This window comes from Cebidichthys violaceus, unplaced genomic scaffold, assembly GCF_023349555.1.
Source record: "Cebidichthys violaceus isolate CVI_PGR_0920_01 unplaced genomic scaffold, fCebVio1.0.p SCAF_1, whole genome shotgun sequence".
Classification (NCBI taxonomy): Eukaryota; Metazoa; Chordata; class Actinopteri; order Perciformes; family Stichaeidae; genus Cebidichthys; species Cebidichthys violaceus.
This window is the reverse complement of record NW_027176262.1, coordinates 15,363,804-15,391,535: the sequence shown is the minus strand read 5'-3', so window position 1 is coordinate 15,391,535 and position 27,732 is coordinate 15,363,804. Positions and strand designations below refer to the sequence as shown.

General features: G+C 42.5%; 1 protein-coding gene across 3 annotated transcripts in view; it reads left to right on the top strand.

Annotated features, from left to right (window-relative positions):
- The window catches only part of bcas3 (BCAS3 microtubule associated cell migration factor), a 333,801-nt gene that overhangs the window by 40,097 nt on the left and 265,972 nt on the right, over window positions 1-27,732 (top strand). For all 3 annotated transcript variants that reach the window (XM_068712400.1, XM_068712390.1, XM_068712409.1), the window contains exons 8-14: window positions 804-911; window positions 996-1,072; window positions 5,201-5,277; window positions 5,914-5,997; window positions 8,516-8,686; window positions 13,224-13,317; window positions 26,173-26,306. In XM_068712400.1, the coding sequence (XP_068568501.1) occupies window positions 804-911; window positions 996-1,072; window positions 5,201-5,277; window positions 5,914-5,997; window positions 8,516-8,686; window positions 13,224-13,317; window positions 26,173-26,306 (745 nt within the window). The remainder of the gene's footprint in view (window positions 1-803; window positions 912-995; window positions 1,073-5,200; window positions 5,278-5,913; window positions 5,998-8,515; window positions 8,687-13,223; window positions 13,318-26,172; window positions 26,307-27,732) is intronic.

The window sequence follows — 27,732 nt, the reverse complement described above, 5'->3', positions numbered from 1 at the left end:
AAATATAATCAATGCTAGCATGCAGGTGTTTTTATTCTTTCACAATGTACATGTCCCTTTTCTCATTAATAACTCCACTTATAGTCATTCCAAATTTACACACATTTAGCAAACATTCAGCGTCCTTGAAACTCTATGTTCCAGCCAATTTCTCCTGATTGTTCAAAAACCGTTCATGCTGAGACTGATGAGGCATATAACTGCACTCAGTATGCACAACACAGACTAAATACACTGTTGAAAGCACATGATTAAGATTTATGTCTAGATTTTCCTCGAGCAGCATGTTGGACAGGCTCCCTCACCTTCTGTGCTGTGTTGACAGAGAGGCTTCTTGTACATGTGGTGCACTTCCACGATGTTGGCAATGACAACAGAGATTCTCAAGGTGTTTAGCAAAGTCATTTTTCAAATGTTACACTAGTTTGGCATGGTCCCAAATGTAACCTGAACTATATATTATTTTTATATTTTCTATTTTTACTGTAACAACTGTTCCACCTAACTTGCCCTCTAAAATCAATTTGCTTTTCACATTGGTATGCTCCCACTTTGAGTGTTTATGTGGCTTTAAAGGATCCCTTCACACAAAATCGACTTGTTATTAATGTATATGTGCAGTCCTGATTGCACTATGAATTGAACAGAGAACAACAGTAGTTTTGTGTCAGAATATATCAGTAGTTATCATTCATCACAAGTGTCTGTATTCCGCCCTGAAGTTGTATCATTAGTTACTTGAGGTCTGCATGAATTCTTCAGAGACTGACTAAATGCATTTGTTTTTGTTTTTGTGTTTTCAGGACGAGCCCTCCCTACTGTTGTGTTGACCTGTATTCTCTACGGACAGGGGAAATGGTCAAATCAATTCAGTTCAAGACGCCCATCTATGATCTCCACTGCAACAAGCAGTATGTCTGATCTAAAAACAAGTCATGTTTTATGATTCATGTTTATTTTCATTCTAATAATGGACTATTTTGTTCCTCTTCAAGTATTCTTGTTGTGAGCCTCCAAGAGAAGATTGCTGCATTTGACAGCTGCACCTTCACGAAGAAGTTCTTCGTCACAAGTAAGAAAGTGTTTTAACACTTAGAGTTGTTTTTCTATCGTACTTCATATGCACAGTTCAGGAGCACCCTGGTTCAAAAGTAAGCACATCATTTATGTACCAGTGGGACACTTTCTCTCGTTTTTGTTATTTAGGCGTGTTTTTCTGACCTGCTATTAAGTTCTGGACCAGAAAATGAAGAATTTTTTTTTTTTTTTTTTTTTTAAGATCAATTGTTATTCATATCACACAAAAGTTAGATTTCATGTAGATTGTCATCACATGTGAAATATTATTGTATTTCCTATGGAACCGAATGATCTCTACTTTGTGCAGTAGCGCAAACAAACAGCACCAATCAACTAAGAGATGTATTTTTTCCTCAACCCATTGACATTAACATGGTCAGTGACTCGGTTTGACTTGGTTACAGTACAACCAGCCACCAAGGCCTGCTGTTCTCTCAAGCTTTGCATTGTGACTAAACTGCTTGTAGACATGATGTGAGGCCCTCCATCTGAAGCTCAACACGGGGGAACTGTTTACAACACAGCCCCTGCATCCTGCTGGCTCTACCTGCCACGTCTGCTGCAGGAGGCTGTGGAAGAAAGGCCAGACTGCATTACAAGGCCATTGCTGTCCACTTAAGTCATTGACTGGAGTAAACTGACCTTACTGGCTGGCTTTAATGTGTCTCCTCTTTGTCTGCCTGCCTTCCCTATCAGTGTCTGAGCCACAGGAAACCAAACATGCTCAATAGTTATTAATCGTTCCTGGATGCAGGGGCCTCCTCTCCTTGGTTGTTTGGTCTGTTTGGGCCGTAGGAGCAGTAAACAAAGGGTCCTGCTATGTGTGTAGCTCCGCTTCGGATGAACCGTTCTGCTGCAGCACGTTCCTTCTCCAGGGATGAGATGGTGGACATGCCGTGTTTTTTATGAGCACTTACGGATCGTCCCATGTTTATGTTCTTGCTTTGCATTCAAGTGGTGTGTGCTGTGAGCTGGGCCTTTCTGTTCAACTCAATTCCACGGCCTTGTCTAGATTTTCTGAGTGGAACAATTCACAATGGTTTGGTACATACTGTGTTTTCGTACGGTAAAAGGGTGCCTGTGTCATCTGGTTATATTACAGTGTAAAACAATGATGGCTGTGCTTATTTCTCTGAAGCAGACTAATTGTTGTCACTACGCTTACAAACAAACAAACTCTTTATACAATTTTATACTCTTAAAATGTCACACACATTCCCTGTCTCACAAAATGTATGATCATAGATGTTGAAATGTATATGAATGAATGAAATGCAGTATGATGATGGCGCAACACCAGAATAGCACAGTGCATTACTGTTTGTATTGGTTGACCGTGCACAAAACACATTCATCAGTTAATCCACCTGGTTTCAGTTGACTTGAGTGGGACAGTGCGTGAATATTCGTAGAGGCTGGTGCTGCTGTGTCATACCTTTGACTCGGCGCTGGACACCGGTGTGGTTTTGCAGACAGGATCTGATGCTGCCGCTGGGGGAATGACAACAAATAGCCAGGCCTGCGGGGTAGGGCTGGACCTTAGACTGTAATTATAAATGGACGACGTGTCTGAACTTCCGCCAGCTGTAGAAAGGTGGAGCAATAGTATACTGGATGCAGGTGCTGCCATCTTGCTCTTTTGGCCAACACAAGCCGAGCGTGGCTGCAGCTGGAGAGCCACCTAGCTGCTACGTTAGCACCCCCGCAGCTGTTTGTCTCACTAGAATGTACATAGTAATACACATAATGAGGTCCAACTCATTTTTTTAAACTCTACTTGAACATACATCAGCATGACAAAAACTGTCTAGAATGAGAGAAACCATATTTAGGAAAAAGTATTTAACGCATTTTTTCAGTTTAGCCCATGGGGGCGGGGTTTAGGAGCTATGCTGCAGCCAGCCACCAGGGGCCGATTGACATGTTTTTGCCTCACTTTTGAGGAGCTGTCATGTCGTCCATCTTCATTTACTGTCTGTGAGCTGGGCCCACCACTGACGTCCGCTGTACAAGTCTGGCCCTGTGGATAATCTGAGACCTCTAAGCTTCTCAGCTAATTCAAATTCTGATTTTCTTTATCTTAAAACTGCCCTCAGCCAAAAACATTTAATGTAATGTACTTTCCAATATGCTTAACCTTTAGACCTGCAGGTTAACTGAGCTGCTTGCAAGGTTATGTTCATGCACACAGATCAGTTTGTACAACCTGCACAGTTTTGACCGTGTGAGACTGTGTGTTGATCCGTGAAGGTGAAATGAGGAGTTCTCTGTATAATAAGGTGTCAGCTGGCTGGAGGGAAATTGCCTGAACGTTTCCTACTCGCTGTTGGCGATTGGTCATTTACAGTAAATATAGTACAGAAAGTACCAACCTCTGAAGACAGCAGGTACTACTCACACATCTCTGAAGTGGTTACGTCTCCAGTCTGATCTCGATGGACTGGTTCCCATGAAGGAACCTTTTTTCTGTTAGAACACGGTGTGCGTCTCAGTTCTCGACCATCATCACTGTTGTTGTTAGTCCTTGTTGAACTTGGACTAAGGTTACATTTAATTCTCGGTTAATGAAGGTGCTTTCGGTGCGCATGAGGCAGATAGCCGTGGTAAGGGCCTTTCAAACAGGATGCGGTTTGCTCTGCACCCGCCACAACTTAACATTGCAGCACGCTGCACCCAAAGTTCAATCAAGGGGCGCCCACGCTTTGCTCTACCTGGCAACAAGCCGTCGTGGCACCGCACTAACCATTGGAAATAATAGTAGTGCTGCTTTTAGATTTTTTTCCCAATTAAATATACATTTTCATATTTGAAAAAACTGTCTGTTTTTTTTTCAATTCAAATATATATCCGAATGCAGAATATTTGTTGACAGTCCTAGTATATTGTATACTGCTTTGATGTACAGATTAAGGCAGTTACTTTTATTGGTAGAGTTAGTTGTTCTTGTTGCCGTACTTACAGTAAACCGATTCTGATTCTGAAACGGTAGCAGTAGCGATACCAGTAAAAGTAGAAGTTTTACTTTGTAAACTTTAAGTACATTCGAAAAATAAAGTGTATATCAGGGAATATCAGACTATGAGGCAGAGGTCTTTCAGGATTCAGCCTTCAGAAGCCTGATCCCGGCTTCCTTTGATTCCACTCCCCCTTCAGCCCCCTGCTCTCCACCCAGGATGTCAAACACATGTTATCTCACTGCCTGGGCTCCCCTCGGCCTTGGAGAGGCACAAAAGGCTTCTCTGGCATTACCAGCAGCCCTTGTGGCTTACCTCAACCCACTTTCTCCCCACCAACCCCTTTCCCAACGCGGCACACTAAATTACTGTCTCCACCTCATCTGCTCCCTGAGCACTAAATTATTGTCAGCAAGCCATTTTCCCCACACCTCTACGCACTTACATTAGCTCAGTGTGTGCGTGTGTGTGTGTGTGCGCGCAATGAGGGCCTGTGTTTATGCACACTGGGAACTGTCTGTATCTGCTTGCATTTAAAGATATCTATGACAATATCAATCATTACTCCAGTCTGTTTACAAGCACATGTTGGCCTGTTTTCGGTTGATTCTGGGTCGCAGCAGAAGCGATCGATGCCCCTGTAGTTGGAGCTCAGTTTTTGCTTGTTGGTCACAGCAATCCGAGTTCTCGTTTACTTCCTCATCTGTTCGAGTGGGAAGAGAAAAAAACATTTTATCTTTTCATGAAGGCACAGCTTTATTTGCCGTTTAGGATTATTGGTTGCTATTTTTATTTCTGCTGATAGCACACTGGTTGTGTTTGCGTGTGTGTGAGTGTGCCCACAGGGATTCTTGTGTTAGTCAATCAGCAGAGGAGCCATCCTCAATTTATTGGGTACCACAGTCTCCATTAGCTCATGCTGCACACACACACACAAGCCTACAGACACGTCACCCACATTAGACTCACATTTATCTTCCCAAACAAGAGACTCCCCACAAACACGTTAATGGTTTAAGATAGTTACAGACCCTCTCCTCCTGGAGGATGCTTATGAAAATCCCTGCATGTGTTCCTGTTTTTACTTGCAAACTCATGTGGTTATTTATTCCTATTGTAATCATCATTGGTGCCCCTGTTATTTGACCATCTTTATGTCTTTTCAGGCTGCTATCCCTGCCCCGGCCCTAGTCTAAATCCAATAGCTCTGGGAAGCCGCTGGCTTGCGTACGCTGAGAACAAGGTAGTCCACACACACACACACACACACACACACACACACACACACACACACACACACACACAGTCATCCACAGCAGAAGTGCCTTATCAGAAAAGGGACATATTTACAATCCCAAAAATGCATTTGATCTGCCTCTTTAATCTGTCTGGATAAACAAGTCATTCCACGAAGAGTCCAAGAGAGATGATAACATTTTGAAAATCAACAGATGCATAGAGTTCTCTGTAATGGGATTGTTAAGTACTTAGAAAACCCAGAATGTTCTATTGTGCACTCTACAATACATTTAATGCATAATAGTGTTTTGGTGCTGGCCCACTCAAGTAATTGACAGATGGGTCCACTGTTTGTGTGACTGCCTAAGGATTTTCCAGAAATGACAAAATCTTGTTTTTTGAACATAAAGAGTAATACTGGGATGGAGCCATTGAAGTGATATTGTATTTGAAATTAAATCAGTGCAGATTGGCTGTTTGGTTGTGTAATGTTTCTCTCAAAGCAAAACCAATTTCCTCCAACGAGTGAAGAGGGGAGGATTTTGGATGGAGTTCATTTCTCCAAATTTTTCTCTGCAAACTCTAGATCTTCTGTAGACTAACTTCTTGTATTCATCTGTTCATCATTGTGTTGTTGCAGTTGATCAGATGTCACCAGTCTCGCGGAGGAGCTTGTGGTGACAATGCACAGTCCTACACAGCTACAGTGATCAATGCTGCCAAAGTAAGTGAAAATACAAACCGCCTACATTACAGCTTCACACCAGTCCTCCAAAGAGCTTTAATTTACACTATATTTTATGAGAGAGAGAGAGAGAGAGAGAGAGAGAGAGAGAGAGAGAGAGCGCTTCTGCACTGTTCTCTGTTCCTCATTTTTACTTGGATGATTTAATCTATATACATATAGTAGTAGCATTGTTGGTGGGAGCCTGAAACCAATGACTGCTCCACTAGAATATCTGTGCACATGACAAATGAAGAACTTGAAATGCAGAACGCAACATTTTCCCAACGCTTGTTATCATAATTTACTTTAGAAAAAGTTGGTGATTTTACTGTTAGTTTGCAACTAAAAGAAGCTACAATACCTTTTTATCGTTTTTTCATCTTCATATCCTTAGTCATGTGTCCCTACAGAAGGAATTACTGTAAAATAGTTTCCTTTCATTTTAAATGAATATATTGAGTTCTCTTGTTCTGTCTACAGCTATAGGTCCTTTGGTCTGTCTTTAGCCTTTGCTCGGATAAAACAGCACATAATACAGTATTTCCAGCTCTGCCTACACATCTGTAAATGTGCTGACATTGGATCCACCTGGCCCGCCTGGCTGACTGGGGCTGAGCTTATGAGACACTTCATCAACCTGCCTATCTGTTTCTCCCGCTGTAATCTGCTTCTCTCCAATGCTCTTGTTTCACTCATCTCCACTGGGGAGTGACTCTCAGAAGGCACACTAATAGCCAACAGCCCCCTTTGATACCAAGTGAAACTTCACTCCTGATCTGATTTAGCTGGTTGGCAACACATGCTAACTAACTAGCTCCTCGTATGGTTCTAGTCTGTCTCTCCATTTGATCCCAGTGGATGGGCTAATTGATTTACAAAAAACTATTGTATCCCTTCTCCTGTGCTTAATGAGTGCCAACAGCTAGTGTGAGAGAAGTCTCATGTTTATTTTATTTAAGAAGTGACAATGCACATACATTAACATGAGCCATCATTTCAATGTGCCAGGTTTAGCCACACTGGCTAATTTTCATCTGCAGTCCCTGGTTTGTCATCTTTAGCGTTCATCAGTAACAAGTTAATGGTGGTATGCAGCATAAAGAGCACTGTGTCTAACAGGTTAGCGACACAGTATGGGGTGGACAATGGCGAGGGTGGGGGGTGGTATTGATATGCAGACAGGCAGTCTGCTTGTCCACCCTCTCCTCATTTAGGACCATATATCTCAATATGGATGACAAGGTATCTCCTTCTGGCTTGTGGCGCGACACGCTGGCTCTTAGTGCTGACGTCCAGAGACATGGAAACAAAAAAAGGTGGGGGGGGTAGCAATAAAGTGTAATGGCTTTTGTTTGCAAGAAAGATAAAAGACAGAGTGCAACAGCTCTGGCCAATTGGACTCCTTGTTCCAAATTTGCTCTATTATGGTAAATTTGTGTATCACATAAATCCTTCTGCCCATCACTCCCGGGTGTATGGTTGAGAAAGACCTTTCACATAAATGAGGTTGTAATTTGTTTAGATGGCGACATCAGGCCGTAGCTGTGTGTGTGTGTGTGTGTGTGTGTGTGAGAGAGAGAGAGAGAGAGAGAGAGTTCAAGTGTTTTTGTCAGCCAGCAGACAAGGTCTGCCTCCACCCCCACCCCCACCAGCAGATCAATAGCCCCTGTTTGGACTACCACTAAAAACTCCACAACTGCAGTGATTAGAAAACACATTAGTGTTGATCAATTAGGAGCCAAACGCCTCACTTAATAATTGATGGCTCTTCTGGCATTTTACATACACATACACACACACACACACACACACACACACACACACACAGGCGTCCACACGCACACACAGGCAGCAGACACTGTTAGTGTGCCTGGCCGAGTGGCGAAGAGAGACAGTGGGTGATCCTCAGACCCAACAAACGAAAGGCGCCATGCTGTATTGACAGGGCCGCCTAGTCTGAATGCCTGATTAGGCTCTCCGGGGCCCCTTTGGCGCTTACACACACACAGACACACAGTCACACGGATTGGACTCCATTAGACAAAGACAGTGTAGTAGGTGAGATAGACTCCACTTAAGCAGCACTATCCATTTCCCTCAATCGAGCCACAGAGGTGTGTTTGAGCCAGACACCCTGGCTGGGCCTTAAGCGGACACAGAGGAGCCTCACACATACACACACACACACACACACACACACACACACACACACACACGCACACGGGTGTCTCCTGCGGCCACAGCGCTACAAGTCATCAGCACTACAAGTTATCAGCAGGCATCTAGTGAACATGATGCATGTGCGCACACACACACACACACACACACACACACACACACACACACACACACACACACGGTACTGCACTTACACCCATGCATCTTCATTGCCCGCAAAGGCCTAAAGCTAAGTGAACTAGAAAATACAGTGTATTTCATAGAATACTGGAAATGTAAACATCAGGCGTTGGATTTTTAAGCACTGACATCGTCTGTTTTCTTTGTTTCCTTCCAGACCTTGAAGACAGGCCTGACAATGGTGGGTAAAGTTGTCACCCAGTTGGCCGGCACAATACCAGCAGGCACTTCGGATGAGGAGGGCACACCTCACAGTGCGAGTCGCCGCAGCCCCCACAACCCCGGCGTGGTCACCATCATTGACACACACAGTGTTGGCGAAGGACAGGTCAGTCCAGTGGTTCTGCTTTTCTTTATTACTCATGTTTTAATTAATTCTTTACAAACTCTCACACAACGTGTACTGTATAATCCCAGTCTCATTTATTTAGTGGTGTGCTTAGTATTTCCCAAGCACATGCATTTTTGCCAAAATCCTAATAATTAAAATGACTCCGCCATTACCGTCTCATTCTTGTGCATGTGCGCTGTGAGTCCATGCATTAGAATGTAGTGGCGGAAACGTTTTTGCCGTGGAGGCAGCGAGTAAAACTGAGTTTTTCTGTAATTCTTGATTGGGGGTATTATTAAAAGGGTGTTCGATCAAATTAGGGGGAAATTGTTCTTCCATTTTTTTCTCCTTACTTGTCAAATGTAGGCAGTGCAGACATGTTCGTGTTGTAGTGAAATCAAATCTTCTACAGCACACATTGGAAATGTACACCATAGTCACATAAACACACTTAGTGCTGTTGGATTTGATAACGTATTGGTCCGTAGTTGTGTTTGTGTTTTTGTAAATTAGCTTTGACTTTTTTAATCCTGATTACCAGAGTTAAGACTTTTTTTTTAAGTTCACAACCTTGCTTTAAAAAAAAAAAAAAAAAATGCTGTTAAACATCTGCCTCCATTTACTGGAAATGGCAACTGCTGCAAAATTTACCTTCCAATAATTTACAGACAAATGCTTCATCCAAAAGTCTAATAATGACGTTCTTATTCACTTTTGCTTGGCCATAAATTAAGGTATAATGAGGACAATTTTGTTAAAACAACTATTCCAGTTCAAATGCAGTCCTATCAGGTTTTTGTATCGCCAAGTCTTAAAGATGATCAAGAAAGGGAAAACTTGCAGGCTGTGAAGTTGTTGAAGAAATCCCTTAAATGTGGTTCTCAGAACCAGAGGCCTGGCCACCATCAGTACCTAGAGCGAATGTGAGAAGAATCCTTCTGAGAGAATATGAGTAAAGCTGCTGGGCCTGATGACATCCCTGGTCGAGTACTAAGAACATGTGCCAACCAGCTCGTCGACGTTGATATTTACAACATATCACTGTCACAGGAGTGTTCCCACCTGCTTCAAGACCATCGTCCCTGTACCTAAAAGGTCTGCAGGTTCTAGTTTAAACGATTACCGCCCTGTGGCACTCGCCCCCATTCTGATGCAGTGCTTTGAGAAAGTGGTTCTCCAGCACATCCAAAACAACCTCCTAGCCAACCCTAACCCTCAACCAGTTTGTATACAGAGCCAACAGAGGATGGACTCCACTGACTCCACTCAGCCCTCACTCATCTGAAAATAACAACACCTACATCAGAATGTTGTTTGTTGATTTCAGCTCAACATCCAATACATTCTCACCCATGAAACTGATTGGAGAAGTTAGCACTCTTGGCTTGAGTATCTCACTCTGCAACTGGTTATTGGACTTCCTCACAAATAGACCAGACAGTATGGATTGGCGAAACACACCTCCTCTGCTCTAATGTTGAACTACGGAGCCCCCCAGGGCTGTGTGCTCAGCCCCCTCCTGTTCAGTTCACGCTGTACACCAAGACTGCAATCCTCTTCATGTAGAGAACTCTGTTGTATCAACAGTAGTAAAACTAAGAAGCTGATTGGTGATTTTAGGAAAAAGGAGCCAAAGACACCCCCCTGTCTACAGCAATGGAGCAGAGGAACAGATTTAGGTTCCTGGGAATCACAGTAAACCTGACATGGTGATCAGGTATCTCCATCCTGGTCAAAAAAGAGATCAGAAACAGCTGTATTTTCAAAGAAAATGTATGAAGGCAAAAATCCTGTGCCAAGTTCTTGTTAACTTCTACAGTGGAGCAATCCTGGCTGGAAGCATTACAAACAGACAATGGGATGTGGCACCAATTTGTTCTTGGCTTTTTGCCGCGCTCTCTTGTCATGTGTGACCCAGGTAAACATAACTTTGGCCTTTGTGGCTTGGTGGGAAACAGAAAAATCTCCAAGGTTGTCTTTTTTTCCTCTGGCTTAGAAACACTTGGGTCCATTCACCTAACCCTGCACAACTCGCTGAAAGGTGTGACTTTGACTTGCTGCATATTTAACAGCCACGCTTTTAGCCACAGCCCTGTCTTTTTTAGCAGCCCTGGTAGGAGACGCTCTGTAAACAGTCAGCTGTTGGTCTGTAATCCTAGAGGAAGCTCAAGGCTGAGCGAGTGCACGCGTCAAATAAGGTCTTAACATTCAATTCAGCCATTTTTATGGGGGTGTGGGGGGTGAGTGAGAAGTTTCTGGCCATGTATATTTTTTCTTTTAACATTTTTTCTCACCAATTTATTGTTGTCAGAAGGGGTGGACCTTAAACAACAGTATGTATTTGTACAATATTGATATTCATGATGATATAAGTAAACATTATTAGGGGATGTACTTTCTTCCCAACTACAGTCTGGCTCATCAACAGGGACCGGGGTCCCACTGACTGTACTCAGTTATTTACACATTCATACACAACTGTACACTTTAAATTAACACTTAAATAACAGACTAAATTAACTTCTCTTATATTATTTGTTTGTTTATTATATTCTATTGCAAATTAAAAACAAATGTTTTTTGAATTATGTCTTTATATTATTTTACTGTGTTTATTGTTATAAACCAGTCACCAATTCAAATTAATTGAACGTGCAAACATACTTGGCAATAAACCATTTCTGATTCTGATATCCATGGGTCTAACCCTGGTTATGGTTTGAACCATGCCAGTGGCCTTCAGAAGGATCTCCCTTGAACATGTAAAGAAATACTAAAAGCCTTTATCCCCTTAACCACGATTAATCACACTGCAGTAGCTGTCACATTTTTAATGAGGCGTGTTCGCATACATAGTACAGTTTGTCAGTGATGTAGCCACCACACACGCATTCACCGCCTCCTCCGTCTCTCTTACACATGGACTGTAGCCGCCCTGTAGCCAGTGTGTTGTCTTATAAGCTGGACCTAAGCCTTCAGAAGCAGGCCTGCACTCTGTCACCAGCCGACACACTGTAACCGTACACTGGCCATAAACACTGACTAGGCCTGGCCAGCAGGGAGGGGAAAGCGAGGAGCGGAGGAGAAATGGACGACGGAGGGGGAGGAGTGGGAGGCAGGGAGGGCAGTACACAGTGAATTATGATGGGGGTTGGGATGTTATTTTTTGGTGAATTGGGAAAAGGCAGGTAAATGATAGAGACGGTTCCTGTGTCAGTGTGGCGGTCCAGGATATTCCCATGTCTTTCAGGCTTTGAAATGTGTTATTTGGAACAGCAGCCTCATAACACACAGGCAGACACTCTCCCCTGTGTACTGGGCTCGGTTCTCTGGAGGACACTCTTGTTTCAAAGGGCTCCAGCAGGATTCCCTCACAGAACAACACTGTCTGCCGGCATCGTAATAAAAGTGATCTGCTTCATGTCACCAGCCTCTTTCTTTCTTTGTATTCTCCCCTCCCTTTTTTCTTTTTTCCCCCTGCTTATTTTCTTGCTTGTAGTCTGAGACGAAAGCCCTTTAGTTTTTTGAAGCTGTTTCTTGTTTGGACTAGTTCCTATTTAAAATGCTCAGCCAGCCTCCCTGACATTGTTAATGCAACACTGTGGCCAAATGCAACCCTGTGTGTACGCTCCTCTCTCTCTCTCTCTCTCTCTCTCTCTCTCTCTCTCTCTCTCTCTCTCTCTCTCTCTCTCTTTCTCTCTCTCTCTCTCTCTCTCTCTCTCTCTCTCTCTCTCTCTCTCACGCACACACACTTGTGCACAACGTGGCCCCATGTCTGGTCTTATTTCTAATCTCTCTTCGTGACTAAAGGGATTTTCTGCCAGCTCCTGGTCCTGGCTCAGCCTTTGTTAGATTCGTCCTCGTCTCGACAATAGACTTAGATTTAGGAGCAGCCTCTAGTTGTGCAAAGCGACTTATAATTTCATTTTCTAACTTTCAGAAGTAGCAAGCCAAACCCAGATTTGACGCCAGTTGCTGTCTGTTTACGGGAAACCCCGGCCGCTGTCATGGTGTACTGTCAAAGCCACATGTGAAAAGCCACATTATTGCCAAAGTAAATTTGTCCATTCTCTTGTCTGTTGTTGGGCCATACCCCGTCCACACTGGTCTCAGTACAGCCTCTTACTGAAGCACCAGCACTGATCAAATATAGCTGTGCCTAAATGATTCTTCATTTCTTTGATGCAGAACAAAGAGAGCGATTTTGAACAACTGTTGTTTGTCTTTTTTATTGCCTATCAGGTAATATGCTCATTATTTTCTATCCACAAGAGGGCAATGACACATTCAGAAAGGAGCTCGACCTCCAGCCATGAGTGTGGTGATGATATCACACCAAACCAACATGTGAAGAGAAATCCTTGAGCAGGGGAAAGTCCCGCTCTGGGTTCAATGTTCTTATTGTTAGAAAATGATTTTGAGTTTCTGTGTGTGTGTGTGTGTGTGTGTGTGTGTGTGTGTGTGTGTGTGTGTGTGTGTGTGTGTGTGTGTGTGTGTGTGTGTGTGTGTGTGTGTGTATATATATATACTCCAGGTCTTGGTGAGTGAGGACTCGGACGGAGAAGGAGTGGTGGCTCACTTCCCAGCTCATGACAAACCCATATCCTGTATGCAATTCAACCCCAGTGGTAAGACACACTTTTACTCACACACACGCACACTTTTTTTTTTTTTTTTTTTGAGGAAAGAGCTGGAGTGCTCTATGCAATTTGGGAAGACGTAGAACGCAGGACAGAGATTACACTTCCATCCAAGGGTAACATGGTGTGTGATTGGCTCACCTGAGGCCTCATCTAGTCACCCAAATGCATTCATAGTGTGTATTCATTGTGGATTATACACAATGATCATGTGTGTAACTTGAGTTTCCCCAACACATGCCACACCAACCTTAAGTGGTGGATGCTGATATCTCCATAGAAATATATATCTCCTTCCAACCACTCTGTGTAACGAGTATCTCCATTCCAAAACGGTCAAACATGATTAGCTCCAAACCTACAAAATCAGCCTAAAAAAACCCATTGCATGAGAGTCTATGGAGCAAAGCCGGGTCGTTGTTGGACCCTGGTTCGAGCTGGCTGATGCTACGCTACGATTGGATGGTCTATTGGAAGGTTTTCTTCACCCATTTCTACAATTTCTGTTAAACTGGGATCTGTGCGATGTCATTCAATAGACATGCAGCTACTCAAGTGACAACCTGTCACTTAAGACATTTTTCAAAAATGTAAGATATTATTATTATTTTTTTTTATGATGTATTTTAAAGTGAATGAATCAGTGAGCTGAACTCAAATGTTACACTTCTTTCTCACCATAGTGTTTTAGTCCAGCATCTCTTTTTCCACTCTCTTAGTAATGCTGACCCCAAACATAAAGGGACAGTAGGTGCTTTGTAAGTGTGAACAGGCTACCTCGTCAGTCTGTGTGTGAGCTTGTGTATGTTCCTGTTACTCCTGTGGTGTGCGTGTGTGTGTGTGTGTGTGTGTGTGTGTGTGTGTGTGTGTGTGTGTGTGTGTGTGAATGTGCAGTTAATAAAGGAGCTGCTGAGAGATGACTCTCACCCCATGACCTCCAAGCCCCAAGAATCCTTCACTTACCTAGACTTATGACTAAACTCAGCAGCTCTGTCTGAGCAGGATCAGGATGATATTGCAGACAAAGGCAGACAGGCTGTCAAGACCCCACCTACTCCCACCTTCACCTCCCCAAAACTCACATACAGAAAGAACACAACCCAGCTTAGTTCAGCTAATGGCACTATTACCTGCTTTAAAGTAAAACAAAAGAGAGATGTTTTTACGCTTCTGCAATGCCGCTGTGGGTCGGGACGGCTGGTCATAGTATGACAATTTTTAATACCGATGAAATCTTGAAATGAAACCTCAGAGCCTAATGAGTAGACCCACTATGTTTCTATAAATACACATCTCTACTGTATGTAACATTGTTTATTAACATTCAGTTTTTTTGAAATGACAGCTCATTTTGTAAACAGTCTGTCATTGTGAAAGAGGTATTAGGTTAAAGCAAAACCAAAATGTTTGCAACATCAAAAGAAAATATAAATCAAACAGATTCTACCATCCTACCAAATTCTGAAATCAAGAGTTTTTTTCTTTTTTATATATTCATCAGTTGCTTAACGGAATATTTATTGTCAATTTTCAAAATTCACATGAACCACACTTCACATTGAAGGAGTGGTTCATATAGTAGAGCCACTTTATTAAAAAAGGTGACTAGCTAACCAGTTGGGCGCGCTCACATGCACCAAGAAGCTCGGCTGTGTAAATGACACACATAGAATCTGGGATTACAACACACTCACAGAGGGAGAGAGACTTCATTCTCTGCTCAGGTTGAGATTACTCAAATAGTTGTTCGCTGCTGTATTAATTCTCTGAATTTAGAATTTAGCAGCTTAAATTTGTTGCTGGCCGAATGCGGTGGCTCACACAGTCGCTTTAAAGCTCGGTGAATCCCTCTTAGGGTGATGTGTTGTAGATACAGTCATTAACCCAAACAGTTGGAGTTGCCAACGTTGCAGTGGCTTTCCAAAACATTTGATAACCAGTGACCAGCTGTTGCCAAACTAGCCAACATGAGTTGTAGGAAACATTAAAAGAGAAACAGTGCCAGCAGGAGCCAGTGAATTTGTGCAGCGCAAACTTTAAATTACAGTCAGTACACATTTGGAACATGGAGTAAATCATGTTCACAAAGATTCTAACAAACCATTTCATTTGTTGCGGACATGAACATGAGTCCCCAGCGATGCAGATGTCGAAAGTCACTGTGCTCTGTCAGGTTCTTGAGGTTTCCATGGCCAGTTTTATTTGAATACAAATGTGTGATTCGTGGTGTCGTCGGTGATATTTCTGTCTTTTTCTAACCTTTTTCTCTTTTAACATCAAAGCTAGCTTTCTACAGAGCTGCACCCTCAGCAGAGCACTAAACAGTCGACTTGGTTGTAAGTTTCAGTGTTTGTACTGAATCCCCGTCACCCTTTCCACAGCGAACCGTCAACTTTAAAATTCCAAACACACTTTTAATCTTTCGGACTCATTTACTGTGAGCCAAATCTAAAGAGCAGTTCCATGTTAAAAATACAACTGAAGACAGCACCAGAAGTGTATGCAAAGAAAACAGATTTCTCCTTTTTTCCATTTTAATCAGGGCGTTGTGTAATGAGATTCGGACGTGTCTTCACACAAGAGTAGAAACTCCCCTTTTACACGGTTGTGGTTTCATTAGTGTTTATTCTTTTATTCATTTTCATTTCTGAGCTGTGTGCTGTGGACCGTCCCATAATTAGAGGCCTCTTAATTTGATCAGAGCCCAAATCCTGAGTGACGTGTCCATTGGTCTGGCTCGAAGTGAACTCTTTCCAAGGATTTAGGGGAAGTGGCTTTTACTGAACTACCTTGCTGGGCCTTCTCAGGCTCCCTTAGTGGTCGAGCTCAACATGGTAGAAAAAAAGAAAGATATAGATTTAGCAGGAAACAATGATATGATTCAAACAGAGCATGGAAAGCCCTGAAGTTTTGGCCGGGAAGAGTTATGTAAGAAACCCCAGTGGCTTGTGTGTGTTGGAGGCTCTTCAGAGGGCGGACCGGTGGCCGCCAGCTCTTGGTGTGCCGGCTGGCGCTTTGCGGCACTTCGGTCGATCTGTGGATCTATTCCTAGTGGTGTAATTAGAGGGACGCAGATGAAGTGCAGTGGCAAAGCGCTCTCTTTAACAGCTGCAATGTGTGTGTGCTTGTTTTCTTTCACGTCTCGTCCTCTTCACCCGTGCTTAACGATCCTTGACTTGATTATTAGGTACGATGCCAAGGTCAAAATACACTCCTGTTTTGATGGCAGAGATACTGTCCAACATCTTGTGCATTACTTTTGAGTGTGACTGGCACTAGATGGAGTGATTGATCCAGCAACCATGCAAGGATCAACTGCTCCACATGCAGTGGTGGGAGAAGTATTCAGACCAGTTACATAGTAAAAGTAGCAACATCACCATGTATATAACATATTCAGAAGTTATAGTCCTACATTTCAAACTTTACTTAGTTCAAGTTAAAGTCAATGTAAAAAATGTACTTAGATATTATGAAGAACAGCTAATTTCGCAGCTAATTTGTATACATAACTATTTATGTTTTGAGAAGAAATAAGCTAATGTTTTGCTATGATAGTTAAACTGAATGCCTGTACTGAGACATGAATGACTCATATATATTGTATTTAAACTAGATGCAGTATACTTCCACCTTTGTGCTGTGTGTGAAGGATCTCTTGCATTACCTTTTTCAGTCTCAAAAAACACAGAATCAGAAGTTGTTTTTTGTGCAGCCGTTCAAATGTTCTGAATATGGAAGTTGTGAATACCCCATCAAAGCCAGGAGTAATGGCAGATGAATCAAGACTGAGTCTCTCCCCACACGGAACTGTCCCATAAACCATAGCCCTGGTTTAGTAACAGGACGGTCTAATGAATAGCCTGGCCCGCCGAGCCTGAACATTGAGGCAGCTGTGCCGTGAAGGCAGCTCTCCATGGTGTAATAACTCTGTCTCTCCATCCTACTGATGTGTGAAAGAAACCAGGCCGTCGCCGAAAAACCCTGGACCCACACGCACATGTTGAACACGAGGGGGAACTCCCACACGCAGGCAGCTTCGCTCGGCCACACATTTATAGCCACACATTTAGCATGGATTGAGTTGTGTCTTCACACCAAGATAGTAATTAGCACTCACAGCCGGCTCTGATGTGATTTACAACAGCTACTCTGCAGGGCTCCCTCAGTATTTTCACTGGTTGTACTGTTGATAATTCTGCTAGAGCTTTGCCCTAATGTTTTTCAAATATTATTTGTGTGAATCTGAACATAAGGCACTTGTGATCAAGCAGTGCTAGTAGGATAGCGTGTCCTGTACATGAATAGGTTTTATGGGCACATTTTAGCCATATTGGTGAAATCTTGCTCGCAACGGTCCATTCACCTAAGTCGACTAAAAACAATTCAATTATCCAAACAGAACATAACAACAACAAGAAGAGGTGAACTCAGGATACATTTCCTGAGTTTCTGCAAGTGAAGCAGCACTGACCTGAAGTGATGAATAGCCCTGGAACTCTGGTTATCATAAAGGCCACTACATTTATGACATGCTCATGAAAAGGCAGTCACAACAAAGACACACCGTAATCCAAAAGGTGATAATGTCCATCCAATGAAAGCGAGAAACATTAAATACATACTTTTCCACAAAAAGGCACATTTTAAAGATTTTCAAGATATTGAACACGGATTGCTTTTTGTAGTTCAGTGTAACAAAGTAGAGAGGAGGCTTCAGGAAAACATGAATGTAAAATAGAGAAGAGAATTCATCTGGAAGAAGTGCTCAGTGGTTGCATGCCCGGAGCTGAAGAGAGTGCTTGGATTGGCCAGTGACTGTGACTCAGGCCTGTGGAAAGCTTGGCTGAGAAAGACTCACCCAGCTCTCCCTTTGCCCGACCCTCACCAACACACCAGACACCTCAGCAGTGTGGAGTCATTCACTGCCCACACAGCGGTAACACGCCGGTACTTCTTTACCGTATGTGTGTAGGTGGGTGGCTTTGTGGGGATGAGGTGAGTTGCAAGTTCAAAGGAATTACAGAGAGCTGGACTGAATACCTTCATTTACAATTTAACATTTGTATTTTTATTTTCTGTCGACAATTTCAATTTATTGTAACATATTTTGACTCAAAGTGTAAAAGCTTCCAGTGGCCAACAAGGCTTGTGATGTTTATTACACCCCAAAATACAAAGGTGTTGCATAGAACAATTAACTAGCTGACTATATCAACAGTAAAAACAAGCAGAAAGACCATTAGCCAATAGAATCAAAAGAGTTCATCCCCAAAGCTGCCTGGAACAGCGCTGGGCTGTGGGGCTGTGGGGCTGTGAGGCTGTGAGGCTGTGAGGCGGTGTGGCCACGCTTACAATCATCGTACATTTAAATGCTACTATTCTTAAAATTAATACAATATTATGAATAGCATATTTCCTTACAAGCATATCTATCAGTAGCTCTGCCACAACAAACTACATGCCGGTGAGGATTTAAACTTATCTATGCAAGCAATATACAAAAGCAAAAATGTAAAATATTGCAGCCGACATGTGAAGGTTACACATTGGAGCTCGAGCTGCAAGATCCTGTTGCTACTGGTTTCTGTTCCTCTGCGTCCTCTTGCCGTTTCATCTCCTGCATATTGCAAATTGACAGAGCGGACATGCCGCTTTCACTATTCTGTCCTCATCAAATATTCCATTTTCAGACTAGACAGATCAGTCCTAAAAAGAGCTGAGGGTGGAATAGCTTTTCACTGGATTCCTTTTGGTCTAATTGAACCGACTGTTAACTGAAACAGAGTCGTACAGTGGATTAAATCTTACAGTGAATTGTCCAATAGTGTTTGGGGCCTTTATTTAGCTCGGTCGCACAGGGTACCGGGCTTTTATTTCCAGCAGGCTTATATTAGAGAGAGGCCAATATTTCTAATTCTGTCTGAAAAGTTTGTTTGGTAACAAAGTTGAAGTATGTCCAAAGAGCACATTCTCATATCCTTCTTTCATAGATACCAGTCATTTATAAATGATGACTACACCCCCAGCTATCATTAGAAAACAAGCGCTTATTTAAAAATTGACGGTATATAAATACATTCCAATCGTTCATTTAAATGTTGCTATTCTTACGGTACTTTGTACTATGCTACTACTACCACTATACTCTCAGTACTATGTAATATTCCTTGCAGACATACATATCCGTATCTGTGCCTCAGTAAACAGCATTGAAAACAGGAGAAGCTGGTGAAGACCTCACACCCTGTTCGGTGTTCAACAATTCTCCATGAAAAAAAAACACTAAAACTGATTCAATTCAATCAAAGTGAGCTTGCAAATGTGTTGCAGACCAAATATAACGTGTTTGCAGTTCTTACAGGCATATGTTATCCAAACTAATAAAAGCAATTAACTACATGCTCGTTAAAGCCACTATGCTTTTCCACAAGGGGGTTGTGCACTACCCTAAATTACACCAACACATTAATGTCATCCCACACTTGTTGTCCTATTGTCATATACACACACACACACACACACACACACACACACACACACACACACACACACACACACACACACAGCTCCCCTCCAGTGTTTTTTTTCCTTCTTGTTTTTAACAATGGACAATCGAAGCGCTGTGAAATCTTGCCTATGACCAATGGCTGTGAATGTTTAAAGGGATTTCATTCGTTAACAGAACTGAACAGAACTCCGAAAAGTTTAAGAGACCATGTAAATGCAAGGGGCTTACGTCTCCAGCCTCAATGTCTGCCTGTTTGCTCAGAAAGGGGATTAAGTGCTGATCACAGTCCCACATTCTTCATCAGGAGATTGTTCACAGGAGCAATTTGTTTTGGGGCTTTTTAAACATGGCATCAAAAGAGGCCTGGTGTTAAAGTTCTCTCTAAGCTGCTGTGAGAACATGTTTGTTCCATGTTGGAAAACCACAGAGAGAAAACAAAGCAAAAGTATTAAGATTTACTGGGAAGTTGGATTAGTGGCAGTAAATTGGGGTTGTGTCTCTGGCGGATGAACTCTTGCAGGTGAAGTTGGAACAGAGGCTTCCTTTAGTGTTGTGTTCTACCCATTGGATGGCCTTTAGGCATATGGCTAAATAAATACTCTCTCTCCTCCTTTTAAACAAATCCAGCAGGAAGTGTGCAAATATGTAAATGCACCATAAAACAGACTTAAGTTGTGTGTTTTCCACTTAAGGTGATGAAAGAACAAGCCTGGAGCTCTGCCTTCAGAACAGTCACGCTTTGTGAACTTGACCGCTACGGTGCCAGTCCCCTGTGTGTCGGCTCAACTTTAAAGTCAGCCGAGTTTTGCCCTGTTTAAAAGAGCATAGTAATATCAAACTAATGGCAGCTTCTCAGCTAGGTTAGCCACACACACACACACACACACACACACACACACACACACACACACACACACACACACACACACCTTTTTTCATATCTATTAATATCTAAGTGCTTACAGGTGGTCTGCCTGTGAAGCGCGTAGAAAAACACAACCCTCGGTTTCAGCCCACTGTACGTCAAATGAACCGTAAGCACCTTTCCCCCTCTTTTCCTCTGTTGTTTTCTCTGTTTTTCTTTGCCTCCTTTACACTCCCTCCGTTCCTCTCCGGCCTCCTTTCCTGCCTGTGTCCTTTTCTTCCTCTGTTGAAGGAAGATTGGATGAGTTTTAAGGGATTTCAGAGATGTTGTCACCTACCCTCTTCTGTGAGGGACTGTTTCTGTATTTAAGTTACTTTTGAAAGTGTGAAGCCTGTTTCACATTTGTCAGTATCACTGATGGGTCCTCTGCCATCCCTTAGCATCACCGTGTTACAGTATTCTGGGATAATTGTAGGTCCTTAATGGCAGCCACGATATCTGTTTTATTCTTGAATTCACTGAGGAATGCGTCTTCTGATCGCATAGATCTGTTTTAGCAGGGAAATGGTGAAATCCTGTGTGTGGTTTGATGTGTTGGTGTTTCTGGTGGAATAGGAAAGTTAGTGATTAAGCAGAGATGCAGGGGAACAAGGATAGCTCATTAGCTACTTACTTAGACTACATAATTCCCTTGCATTTCACTAGCTTCTTGCCACTGACGGGGAATCAGTCGATCAGGCACTTGCTAGTCTGGAAAGTTTCTGACACAACATGTAAACTAAGTGACACTAAAACTTTAAATTAGAAACCAGAAAGATAATAACACATGCAAACTTGAATAGAGCTATAAGTAAAACCAGTTTGTGCTGATAATTCCTGAAAGGAATGTGTAATTAGTCCGACTGCAGCCTCTCTCTTACATTAGAAGTGGTTGTCTTTGGCTTGTTGGCATCTGACTAACCCTAATGCCTACCCTGCTGCCCAGTGGAAATAAAACTGCTCGCATATTAGTGTGGGGCTGCGGCGGTGAGAGGATTAGCAGGGCGCTCTCCTCCCTCCTTCAATTAGCACTGTAGCCAGTAGCCAAATCTGCACTGGTTAAGAAGAGAACACATGCCCATTAATCATTTACTTTACTTATGTAACCATCAGGTTGTCGTAGAGTTTGAAGGCCAAACTCTTGGCTCTCCGCTGATTTCTTGACTGATAACAACCTGTTTATTCAAAATAATAATCCAAATCAGTGCAGGTGGATCGGATGGTAGTAGAGGGTCGATGTTCGCTGGATGCATGGTGGGGGGAATGTGGGTAAATGATTCCTAGGTGGTCATAGTTCCCATGGCAACACTAACATTGTGGTTTAGCACACAGTTTAGTTGTGTATATAGAATGCAGAGTGAATCTGTAATGTATATGTCCAGCATATGTGTAAGTACACACAAACAGAGTCAGGTCTCTGAAGACAAAGCTTCGTCTTACGATGGGTACTCTTTCATTTGTGCGTTGGGCTCATTTGCTCTGAAGTTTATGCATCCTGGTAACAGTAAGTCCCCCAAGTACTCCATCTTGTAAGCTTTATGCCTTCCACATGGTTATAATTTGAGATTTTCCTGATTTTCAAAGCTTTTTTTTAGCCTAGTGTTGTTAATTAAAAAGTGGACTAGTTTTGTTGTGGCCTTTTGTGTTGCCAAGTTGGGAAATCACCGCCCTCTTTGTTTCTCTCTCGGTTTCTTTGCTTCTCTCTCTCTCTCTCTCTTTTTCTCTCTCTCTCTCTCTTTCTCTCTCTCTATCTCTCTCTCCCTCTCCCTCGTCCCATCTGCCTTTGTCAAGAATAAAGCTAGCCCAACCACTTTGTAAATGAAACATCCTCCCACTATTAATGGGATTGAGCAGATGTTTTCTGTTTGGCTGCTCAGCGATGAGACAGTAAAGCCTGCAGCAAAACAAAACAAAAAGATTTTTGGGAAAAAGAAAAAAAGAAAAGAAAGCAAAAGCAGATATTTATGGAAATGATTATATCACTTCCCTCATGTCCCATACGGACGCATGTCTCGCACACATGGCAAATTAGAGGTCATCCCTTCCAGTTTAGCGCATGTGTAAGTGCGTGTGCCAGCGATCTTGGTACTAAAACATCATAAATAACACTGTAAACCCTGGGACGAGGTGTTATAAATAGGACGTGTCAAACCCAGCTCCGGCCAGCCTCTGGTTTCCCTGAAACCCTCTCTTTTCACCCGCCGAGCGGCTCAGCTACTTTTTAATTTGGCCATCCTGCGGGCTAACCGACTGACGCCTCTCGGCGAGGGCCTCTGTATTTCAACAAGGCCACAAAAGCCCCAGTCCTCGGGCACTCGTGCTCACAAAGCTCTCCAGATTCTCTGAGCTGTTACTTTTTTGGAGCCCAGACTCAACCATCAGCAGAAGAGAAGCGCCGGCCACTGCCAGAACACAGCGGCCAAGTTTCATCTGTCAGAAACCCAGGGGCCAGACTCTCCAGCCACTGGGTGGGCGGGGCCCGACCAAAACAGAGAGAGGAGGAAGAAAGAAAGAAAGAGTGGAGTGTGGGGGAGAGAGGGTTCAAGAGCGAGAGGAAGCTCCCAGATAAACAGACCGCAGCGCCTCAACTCCTAATCACCCTGCGCTTCCGTTTCCAGACTCTATAATTAGAAGGGCCCCGTCCCTTTTTTCTCTCTATTCCCAGTTGACGCAAATGCTTCTTGTGGCTTGGCACCTCGTTTGGGGCGTGGGTTTTCAAGAGTTTACAGGCCCTGGGCCTTAGCTCTCTGGCTTTCTGGGCGCTCTGATACAGCATGAATAGCTAACCACCGTCTTAATGCACACTTCACTTGGCCTCTCTTCTGCTTTCCTCCCTCCACCTATGATAATCTCCGTGACCCCACTCTGTACCTCCCTCATTCCACTGCTCCATCATCTTTAAATATAACCGTTCTTCAGTCAAACGCTAGTCTTAAAAAAAACAAAAAACTTTCAACTCTGAATGAATGTGCAAAATGTTGTCTCACACTTGGCTTTTTTCTTTTTTTTTTCCAGAGAGGGAGTGATTTTCATCTTCCTCGCACGTGTTGCTGAACCCTTTTAATCGCATGCCATTCCAGCCTCCTCTTTTCACATTTGACATGCCACCCAATAAAGCCCGGCCACTAATTAAAACCTACTGCAGCCTTCACATAAAGGATTCCATGGGGGAAACTTGGAGGAAAATGACTAATTTCTTTAATATCATGCATGTCTGAGAGTCGTCAAAAAGACAGAAGTTTGAACTTTTCTCAAATCTTACACTCTGCATCACTGATGGGCTTCCAACATTTTGAGTTACTGCCCAATCTCCGGGTTTGTTTGTAACATCTCAAAGGGCTTCTGGGATGGGTTTTGGGTTGCGCTTGAAAAGCGGTGCTGCGTTTTTCCAAACCGAACCAGTTTAGATCTGGGTTTGTTCTGGTGTGGTTTGTTGAGCATGTTGTTTATGGTGAGGACCTATAATTTCTGGAGTTTGATGAGCTTCAAATAAAACGGGACCAAATGAATGGGCCTGTCAGTGGGGGTTACACTGTGGGGGTGAATCTCAGTGTGCACACACTCAAACACACACACCCATGACCATACGCGGATGTATGAATACATGCATTTTCACTTTTACAGACACTCATCATCTTGTCTGTCCTTGAGGAAGCACACGACTCGATCCATGCTTTTAACCAGACCCAGCTATCATGGGAGGAAAGGCTGCATTTTATGACAGCGTCAAACGATGGCTGGTTTTGTTTGTTTTAAATGCACAGTAATCCTGTCACGCTGTCTAGCATGTGTCCTGCACAGTTGGTAGTGTCGGCTCCCTTTGTGTGAGCCGCCAGAGTGAAATATGGTTTAGAAGTTTTGGTTGGCTTGACTTTCTATCAGTTTACCAGTAAACCAGAGGCGACTCCTGAACACACTGGCACACTTTAAAGACATAATAAAATGTATCAAATAATTTCTACTGAAAGCCTAGGAGCAGCAAACTCATTTGTAAAAGATAATTTGATGATTCACTTCTGAAATGATTGTAAACTGCCATTTGAAGACAGTATGTATACTGCAGTCTATATTTCCTCACAATTTTCAATTTTGAGAAAATGTTTTTGTTATTCAATGTGATTTTGCTCCAGCTAATTAACACCAGACTCACAAGATTGTGATTTTTACATTATTACCAAGCAAAAATATGTTGAGTAATGTAATAATTTCAGTGATTTAAAAAAAGAGTGCTCTGCTTTTCTTCTTAAAGCAGTTTTACATGACACAAGTGGAGTCCTTCATTTAAAGCTACTGGACTTTGTCTTTTTCGATCACCTCTTTGTGCTCTTGAATTATCTTTGTAAATATGTGGATGTCAGTATTCATTCAGTGTTATGCAATAGAGTAATCACGTTTTATCACATTTTAGTCAATTTTGAGTCAAACTTGCGGTTTTCGCTCGTGTATTTCTGTCATGCTGGTTGTTGCTGAGGTAGTAGCCGTGGCTCGTCCATGACCCCAGTGTGATTGTCAGTTAGCCTGTGTTAACATTAGGGGTGCAATGGATCATGAAACTCACGGATCGGATCTGCACAAAAGAAAAATAAATAAATGATGTCCTGATGCCATATTTTACTGAATATTTGCAAATAACGATTGTCAGTAAAACTTCACCCTGTGATGGTTAATGTTAGACTGTGTAATTAATCAGTGGTTCACATGCGTGCTGAACCGTGAGGGGGGAGCTGTACGGATTAAGGATCAACAGTTACACCACTAGTTAGCATGACATTAGCCATCACTAGTCGGGATCACTGAAATACTGTAGTACTCTATAATAATTTAATGCTAGTACTTGAATGATGAAATTACTGTAAATACACTTCCCTACTAGTAGCCATAATAAATGAGTCGAGGCTGGCTAACCTTAGCTGAAGCTTAGTGCTAACCTTGAGGAAGAAATTTGTCAACTCAACATCAGTATTAAAATCCATCTTGGCTTTAAGCTGTTTCCATCTTTGAAATGCATCTCCAATATACAACGTCTCTGGTCATTTCACTTTTTAGAAAGCTGCGGATACTTTTTGGGTTGGGTGAGATCCAACGTTATCTGTTGATCCAGTTCATATTTGAACATGGCGTGTTTCCTTTATATCTGACTCATCATGGTCGTTGTATGATTTGAATTGAATACAGTCAATATATTAGAAATTGTTCATTTATGGACCACTAACAAATACTAAATAAAGCATGCAATACAGAAGCATGCAATAAGTAAAGCAAACAACACATTCATGTGAAAGCAAAAACTACACATACAGTACTTTAAGTAAGCACAATGAAACACAGACTATATTAGACAACATACACAGTAACAGTTGTGATGATGATGATGATAACCAGTTTATTTTGATGATTCCTAATGTTGATGACTTTATGTTTATTGTAGGAATGCTGCTGGTGACTGCCGACACTCAAGGCCACGATTTTCACGTCTTCCAGATTCTCACCCACCCATGGGCGTCCTCACAGAGCGCCGTTCACCATCTCTACACCCTGCATCGTGGGGAGACTGAGGCCAAGGTCTGAAGCACACATGAGTACTACAGTCATCGAGTTGAAGTAGCTATAAAATGTCATGAGCGTCTTCAGTAGACAGTGTGGGAAACATTTTGAACTTTCAACTTAATTTTCATTTCCAAACAAGTTGCTGTACATAATGTGTTGTCAGATCAGTTGCTGCATTCAATCAGACTTAGGCATTGAAATAAAATCATACAACATTTAAACAACATCCAGGTTGTAAAAACAATTAAATATTAGCAGTTAAGTTTGTTAAACTGAACATATTATCCATTTTCAATATATAAAATGAAAGGCCCCTTTGCTACTAAACTGTCAGAACTACCATGGAGCCCACACTGTCACTAATAGCACTCCCTGCTAACATTTTAGTAAAAAGGGATTTTAGAGAGAAGCAGACAGAAAGGTCTACAATATGCAAAGGGTATATCCAGGATGTTAAACCGATTCAACAGCAAAAACAGTTTCAAAAGATAAAGATGGTAGCCAAAGCCTACAGATCACAGTGTATCACCTGGCCATAGAGAGAGGAACAACTTTGTTCTTGTGAAGCCGGGTAGATCTTTATTCTTTATTAGCTCTGATGCTAAGCTATGATTGGCCAGTGTGAGTTTGAGGGGCGGGATTTAAATGATGTTTCAATTTTGACACTAAGTTGAATCCAGCTCAAAATACGGGTGATACAGACCAACAACAGACAGCAGCACAGCGATGATGGTTTTGTAGAGCAAATACACAGAAATACTCTATTTCCATTTCTTGTAGTGTTTTGAATAAAGGTTAACAGGTAGCACTCTGATTATTCGCAGGCACTTTAGTTTAAAACAAGACTTTAATCCACCATGTGCTGCTATTTGGACACTCAGTGAGTATGGACCAGCAGGCAAATGGCAGCCTCTCTGGTCTGGTTAGTTAAACAGCATCCTCTTCCTCCCCCACACAGCACACTCACACACTGCTAGACCATTTGTCGGAGAAATCAGCCATGATGTGTTAACACACAGTTTGCAGCAAATAATTACATGTTCCAATCGATTCCCTCTTTCTCTTGTTTTGCATATCTGATAAAGATATGCAAAAGAGAGCTTCTTTTTTTTAAATGCCACTTATGAATTGTAACATTTGAGGAGAAATGCAGTCTTCTCCAGATGTTTTGTACCTCTGTTCAATTTTCCTGTAAGTCCTGAGCCGTGACACACAGAGACTTTGCAGTGCAAGTTAGAAGTGCTTACTTAACAAACCTACTTCAGGCCTTGTTCGGTTCAGGTTTATTGACTGGGAAAACACACACACACACACACACACACACACACGCGCATTCTCACAGCCCGCCTATCGTTAATGTATGACCAAACGGCAGGTCCGCTGACCGGCTGCACACTGAGCCTGCTTTGATCCAACCCGTTGTAAACACTGAGAGCCGGCC